At 51.5% G+C, this 7,500-nt stretch overlaps 1 protein-coding gene across 1 annotated transcript in view; it reads left to right on the forward strand.

Moving 5' to 3' along the window:
* Nucleotides 1-7,500, forward strand: part of ncaph (non-SMC condensin I complex, subunit H) — a 19,744-nt gene that overhangs the window by 1,634 nt on the left and 10,610 nt on the right. Inside the window, 11 exon segments of the mRNA XM_080498922.1 lie at nt 1-48; nt 1,829-1,891; nt 1,894-1,948; nt 2,068-2,204; nt 3,196-3,231; nt 3,234-3,386; nt 3,499-3,576; nt 3,578-3,583; nt 5,353-5,567; nt 6,587-6,732; nt 7,313-7,419. The exon segment at nt 1-48 is cut by the window's left edge and continues 45 nt beyond it. Coding sequence (XP_080355048.1) covers nt 1-48; nt 1,829-1,891; nt 1,894-1,948; nt 2,068-2,204; nt 3,196-3,231; nt 3,234-3,386; nt 3,499-3,576; nt 3,578-3,583; nt 5,353-5,567; nt 6,587-6,732; nt 7,313-7,419 — 1,044 coding nt within the window.

The raw sequence follows: 7,500 nt of genomic DNA on the forward strand, positions 1-7,500 counted from the left end.
ATGGCCGACATCCTGAAGCAGAAGGACTCGGAGCTCACCAACTTCAAGGTGCGTCTCTTCATCACCACGTGACTCCAGCCTTTATTTTCAAATCTGCCGAGTCTGCGGTTTTCCTCGCCGACCCCCGCTAAAAGCTGCAGACGTCTTGCGGATCATTAAACACATTTACACGACCATTAACTACAAATCGCTAGCCGGGCCGGAGGGAACAGACGACTCATTTAAGAATCACGTCTCAGAAATGTGACGATATAGAAAAAGTGGTTTTAGTGAATTACGTAACGTGGCGATGCGTCGCAGAACGGTCCAGTCGGCGGCGTCTGGTGGGGCGTCGAGGCGCCGGCGTTCTAGAGACAGAAGCATTGAAGGGTTTTGGTTTTTTAATTTTCAGATGTAAGGAAATGACGTGAATCACATTTACATGCTTGAAGGAATCAAATGACATTAATGAGACGTCGACTCTTTTTTTATAATGTGATTGTTTCTTTTATGTGAAATAAAGCTGCAGCTAACCATTATTTTAATCCTCCTCTTCCCCCCCTCCTCATCCTCCTCTTCCTCTTCCTCATCCTCCTCCTCCTCTTCCTCTTCCTCTCCCCCCTCCTCCTCATCCTCCTCTTCCTCTTCCTCCTCCTCATCCTCCTCTTCCTCTTCCTCCTCTTCCTCCTCCTCCTCCTCCCACTCCTCTTCCCCCCCTCCTCATCCTCCTCCTCCTCATCCTCCTCTTCCTCCCCTCCTCTTCCTCTTCCTCCTCCTCCTCTTCCTCCACCTCTTCTTCTCCCCCTCCTCTTCCTCCTCCTCCTCTTCCTCCCCCTCCTCTTCCTCTTCCTCCTCCTCCTCTTCCTCCTCCTCTTCTTCCTCCCCCTCCTCTTCCTCCTCCTCTTCTTCCTCCCCCTCCTCTTCCTCTTCCTCTTCCTCCTCTTCCTCTTCCTCCTCTTCCCCCTCCTCTTCCTCTTCCTCCTCCTCTTCTCTCCTCCTCCTCTTCCTCTTCCTCCTCCTCTTCCTCTTCCTCCTCCTCTTCTTCCTCTTTCCCCCTCCTCTTCCTCTTCCTCTTCCTCCTCCTCCTCCTCCCCCTCCTCTTCTTCCTCCTCTTCTTCCTCCTCTTCTTCCTCCTCTTCTTCCTCCTCTTCTTCCCTCTTCCCCCCTCTCTTCCTCTTCCCCCTCCTCCTCCTCTCTTCCTCCCCTTCCTCCCCCTCCTCTTCCTCCTCTTTCTCCTCTTCCTCCCCCTCCTCTTCTTCCTCTTCCCCCTCCTCCTCTTCCTCCTCATCGTCGTCCCCCTCCTCTTCTTCCTCCTCTTCCCCCTCCTCCTCCTCTTCCCCTCTCCTCCTCTTCCCCCTCTCCTCCTCTTCCCCTCTCCTCCTCTTCCCCCTCTCCTCCTCTTCCCCCTCTCCTCCTCTTCCCCCTCTCCTCCTCTTCCCCCTCTCCTCCTCTTCCCCCTCCTCCTCCTCTCTTCCTCCCCCTCCTCTTCTTCCTCTTCCCCCTCCTCCTCCTCTTCCTTCTCCTCTTCCTCCTCATCGTCCTCCCCCTCTTCCTCCTCTTCCTCCTCTTCCTCTTCCTCCCCCTCCTCTTCCTCCTCCTCTTCCTCCTCCTCCTCCCCCTCTCCCTCTTCCTTCTCCTCCTTCTCTTCCTCCTCCTCCTACTCTTCCTCCCCCTCCCCCTCTCCCTCTTCCTTCTTCTCGTCCTCCTCCTCCTACTCTTCCTCCTCCTCCCGCTCTTCCTCTTACTTCTCCTCTTCCTCCCCGTCCTCCTCTTCCTCCCCCTCTTCCTCTTACTTCTCCTCTTCCTCCCCGTCCTCTTCCTCCTCCTCCTCCTCCTCCTCCTCCTGAAGGTGGCGGCCGGCACCCTGGACGCCAGCACTAAGATCTACGCGGTGAGGGTGGACGCCGTTCACTTGCCGACGCCTACCGGGTGTTGGGCGGTTTGGGGGCGGAGACTAAACCTGGAGACGGTGAGGAACTTTTTATTTTCTATTCCTGAAGAAAAAAACCCAAACCCAACTGTGAAGGAGCAAATGTGATGGTTTGAACGTCCCGGCTCTCTCCCGGTTCCCCCACGGCGAATCTCCAGAGCACGGCTCGAGAGACGACGGCGGCGAGGAGAGCGAGGCGGCCGTCAGGCAGCCGCCCAAGAAGAGGCCGCCCAAGAAGACGGTGGAGCAAAACCTCAGCAACATCAACGTCTCCGAGTCGGAGAGGAGGTGTGAGGTACGGCCACACGGCGGCGCTGCAGCCGCACATCTTCCCCCAATAATACATATAAGATTAATACATTCCTGCTTTATTACCATGTGAAGGAAAAATCCCCCGTTCAGAGTCCACGCTTTGATTGTTTCCTTTGCTTTGTGACATAGAGGATGAAAGACAAACAAGAAGGCGACAGCATACGTCGTGTGTGCGTGCGTGTGTGCGTGTGTGCGTGTGTGCGTGTGTGTGTGTGTGTGTGTGTGTGTGTGTGTGTGTGTGTGTGTGTGTGTGTGTGTGTGTGTGTGTGTGTGTGTGTGTGTGTGTGTGTGTGTGTGTGTGTGTGTGTGTGTGTGTGTGTGTGTGTGTGTGTGTGTGTGTGGAGAATAGATATGATATAATAATGAACTATGGTGGTAGTAATAATAATAATAACAAAAATAATCTCCCCTCTCTGTCTCTCTCTCTCCCTCTCTCACTCTCCCTTTCTCCTCTCTCTCTCTGTCTCTCCATCTCCCTCCCCCCTCTCTCTCTCCCTCTCTCTCTGTCTCTCTCTCTCTCCCTCCCTCATTCTCTCCCCCCTCTCTCTCTGTCTCTCCCTCTCTCTCGTCCCCTTCTCTCTCCCTCTCTCTTACCCCCTCTCTCTCCCCCTCTCTCTCTCCCCCTCTCTCTCTCTCCCTCTCTCTCTCTCCCTCTCCCTCTCTCTCTGTCTCTCTCTCCCCCTTCTCTGTTTCTCCATCTCCCCTTCTCTCTCTCCCTCTCTCTCCCCCTCTCTCTCTCCCTCTCTCTCTCCCCCTCTCTCCCCCTGTCTCTCTCTCCCCTTCTCTGTTTCTCCATCTCCCCCTCTCTCTCTCCCTCTCTCTCTCCCCCTCTCTCCCCCTGTCTCTCTCTCCCCTTCTCTGTTTCTCCCTCTCCCCCTCTCTCTCTCTCTCTGTCTCTCTCTCTCTCCCTCTCTCTCTGTCTCTCTCTCCCTCACCCCCCTCTCCCTCACTCCCCCCCCCCCCCCCCCCCCCAGGTGGACCCCATGTTCCAGCGCATGGCGTCGTCCTTCGAGACGAGAACAGCACGGCCGGCGTCTTCCTGTCCGTCCTCTTCAGCGAGGACAGCCGCTGCGAGCTGCTCTTCCCGTCCCGCATGATCCTGCTGCGCTCGCAGCCCCCCTGCCCCCCCCCGGCCCCCCAGGCCGCCCCCGCCTCCCCTTCATGGGTGAGACAGCGTGGCGCCGGCTCCATTGCCGTTGCGCGGGTTTTCGGTGGTCGGACCTGTTTTGAGCCCATTTGTTGTTGTTTGTTATGTTATGTTGTTGTTGTCGTTGCAGCCGGACTGCAGCGCTCCCAGGAGAAAAAGCTCCATCTGCCCCTCGCTGCAGGACTTCTCCTTCACCAGCTGGAACCCACGAGCAGGTCGGGCGAGTCAGCCCCGTCGCCCCCGTTCTCAGAAAACAACAAAACACTACGACTTCGATGGGTTTTATATTTGTGCCGGGATTCTGAGCGAGCGACGGGAAAGTTTGAGCGCAAAAAAATTAATTGTGCACTAATGGCATTTTGAGGAAATGTTAAAATTGCGCAAAGAAAAACTTGAGATTGCTCAAAAATCATTTCTGCGCTCAGATTCTTCCTCTGCGCTCAACCTCTCTCGCTCTCTCTGTCTCTCTCTCTGTCTCTGTCTCTGTCTCTCTCTCTCTTGCTCCCTTTCTCTCTCTCTCACTCTGTCTCTCTCTCTCTATCCCTCTCTCACTCCTTTCTCTCTCTCTCTTTCTCTCTCACTCTCTCTTTCTTTATCCTCTCACTCTCACACTCTCTCTGTCTCTCTCTCTCGCTCCCTCTCTCTCTCTCTTTATCCCTCTCACGCTCAGGCTCTCTCTCTACCCCCTCTCTCTCTCTCTCTAGCCCCTCTCGCTCCCTTTCTCTCTCACTCACTCTATCCCTCTCTCGCTCCCTCTCTCTCTCTCTTATCCCTCTCACTCTCAGGCGCTCTCTCTAGCCCTCTCTCGCTCCCTTTCTCTCTCCCTCACTCCCTCTATCCCTCTCTCGCTCCTTTCTCTCTCTCTCACTCCCTCTATCCCTCTCTCGCTCCCTTTCTCTCTCTCTCACTTCCCTCTATCCCTCTCTCGCTCCCTTTCTCTCTCTCTCTCACTCCCTCTATCCCTCTCTCGCTCCCCTTTCTCTGTCTCTCACTCCCTCTATCCCTCTCTCGCTCCCTTTCTCTCTCTCTCTCTCTCTGAGTGAGAGAGAGAGAGAGAGAGAGAGAGATGTCTTTGCGCAATTTAAACATTTCCTCAAAATGCTACTAGTGTGATGCACAATTATTTTTTTTGCTCTCAAATTTTCCCGTCGCTCGCTCAGAATTCTGGCACAAATATAAAACCCCATAGACTTCATCCACAGTGAGAGAAAAGCTAAATACTGTGCAAACACTGCCCCCGCAGGTCATGAGTGGAACTACTGACATGACTGAGTAAACTCCTCCTTACCTTGTACTTCCTCTTCAGTCGCACCGATTTACAAAGTAAATTCTGCCGCATGATGAGTTTTAGCCTCTAAAATCATTACAGAGGCTGGAAAAATGTCTCAAGTAGTGAAATGATCCAAAGAAAAGAGGCTGTAAGTTGATTTTAGACCATCGTGCAGAAAGTCGGGGACTTTTATGACTGAAAAGAACTTTTTAATGTTTTTTTTTTCCCCCGACAAAATCAAATTTACTCGGAGTCGCAAAACACGTTTAGTCTGTGAAATTAAATTAAAACGCGGCTTCTGTAGTTTTGAAACTGTCTTATGAAGATTAAACTAAGAAAACATTTCCAGTTGTTTTTGCACCTGATTTTTTTTTTTTTTTTTAGCATTTTCATCCTTCTTTTCTTTACAATTTCGACACTTTAGAGCAGAAATACTTCATTAGTCCCAGAGAGGAAGTCCTCGACGCTTCGCTCTGCGCGAATAAATAGAAAGTCGATGATCAAAAGATAGAAATAGAAATTAAACGAGTGTTAACGGTGACGAATATAATCCTGGAAGAGAAGAATTTAAGTAAAACGCATGGGAAGGACAGACATTTTAACTATTTAAAAAAAAAAATCCAAGTCATTTGGAAAGTTGCTCTGTTGGCAAGATAAAAAATGGCGAGATGAAAGGTTGTTAACCCCCCCTCCCCCCCCCCCCCCCCCCTCCAGACCACCAACCAGCTGCTGGAGAAGATGAAGCAAGGCGACCACGTGTTCGACGTGAACGCCGAGCCGGAGCCGGACGAGGACGACGGCCTGGACTTCGACGCGGAATACGACGAGGGGGCGGGCGACGGCGAGGAGGAGGAGGAAGGGGGGGGAGGAGGGGGCGGGGCCAAGGAGCGGCGGGACGGCTGCCAGGCGTCGGGCTCCGGCGCCGGGAGGTAAGAGAGGCGGGGGGGAGGGGGGGGTGGGGGGGGAGGAGTGGCGGACGGCGTTGGGATTCATCGCCCCATTTTCCACTTTATTTCTTTTCATTAAAAGTTTCTCGAGATCCGTCGTCTTTCGTACAGTTTTATTACACTTTGACGGCGGCGGAGAGCAGCTGCAGTTAAAATGCCTCTTTTTTAATTAACGCCTACTTAACTTGACTAGTTTATAACGTGTTGCTCACTAGTCACAGGTGGGGTTAACTGTTTTCTCCAGTCAAAGACCAATTTAAAGTCCCAGTGAAATGTAACACGCTACTTTAAGAAAAACGATAGTTGTGGTTCTACTTGTAAGGTTCTCCGACTCTGCCCCTCCACTGTTGTCACATAACAAAGTTATTTGAGTTTTTTAATCTCCAGACGAGGAAGTCGGGGGGGGAATCCTTCTTCTTCGTGGGTCATTGTGGGCGGAGCCTATGTGTGACATCACGAGTTGTGCAGATCTCGATCTGTTGTGTTTATATCGGCTTGTTTCCTCTAAATATCCAAGTTTTTACAGTGTTTTGAAGTTCTAGTCGGCGTTTATGAGCCTTGATGAAAGATTGAGCCTGGAAGAGACCAGAGAGAGGAGAAAAGGAGCACGGCTAGCGGGAGCCGCTAGCTTGGGCGGCTAGCGGGAGCTGTCTTCATCAATCACTGGGTTTGAAATGACCATGATGATGAAATCTGGTTAAATTCAGCCTCTTCGTGGTCAAACTCTGATCCCTCCATAATGTAAACACAACTTGGGCGTGTGCACAACTCGTGATGTCACTCTGTTATTGTCAGAAGCTCCGCCCAAGCAGAGGAAATACCAACGTTTATCGGCTATTTTCTCGCAGATTGTCGTGTTTTAACATTTTACCTTCAGCCAGTTAGCAGGAAAATGTTCTAGAAGAGACACCAGAGAGTTTTGGAGGTCGACTTTTCATTTCACTGGGACTTTAAGAGGCTTATGACAGTATAAAAGCTTCATCCCCCCCCCCCCCCTGCAGGGACGTGATCCCCATCGGAGAGGGCGACATCGCCACCATGTGTCTGCAGTTGTCGTCGCAGCCCCGGGAGTATTCCTACTTCAGCCCCAAGACCATGGCCACGTGGGCCGGACCCGGGTACTGGCAGTTCAAACCCAAGCACAAGTGTGAGTGGAGCGGGCGGCGTTCACGTTTTCACGGGGGGGGGGGGGTCGGGGCGTACATGTAGAACACCGAGATGCCGCGTGGCGCCGCCATCTTGGATTTAGTTTAACGCAAAAAAAATGACTTATTAGTAAAAAAAAAAAAAAGTATTTTTTCACTTAATTTAAGAAGTTATGTTGCCTAGACTTTACTTTTTGCAGAATATTCATTAGATGTTTCACTCGAGCCCTGTGTGTTTCACTGAAGCACCTGCGGAGTACCCAACAGACATTTTCAGGTGGATCGGCTAGCTTGCGGCCTAGCATGCTAGCAAGCATTGTCTGATTGAGCTGAAATTTGGTAGTTGGCTAATGGGGGCGCTGCGGTCACGAATCACTAGCTAATTAGCTGGTTTTGACGCCGTTTTTTCAAAGTAAAAGTCATTAACAATTTTTTTTTTTTTTTTTTTTTACTTAAAAAATTCAAATTAACTGGTCTAGAGGATGGTGCCCAACCCCGACGGACAGTCTTTCGCGAGGTCCCAGCCAATGCTGCTTGCAGCTTTAATTTCTACTTATCCTCTTCTTCTTCTGGACTTTGCAGTGGATCACAAGCCGGACAAGGAGCCGCGGAAGAGGAAACCTAAAAAGGCCTTCGAGATCGACTTCAGTGACGACGTGAACCTCGACACCTACTTCAGAACCACCAGGGTACGTTTAACATTTCAAATGAAATGTTTTTAAAGTTCCAGAGGCAGTGTGGTGTCAGAAACTTCCTTCAGTAGAACCCAG

This window comes from Blennius ocellaris, assembly GCF_963422515.1.
Source record: "Blennius ocellaris genome assembly, chromosome: 7".
Taxonomy (NCBI): Eukaryota; Metazoa; Chordata; class Actinopteri; order Blenniiformes; family Blenniidae; genus Blennius; species Blennius ocellaris.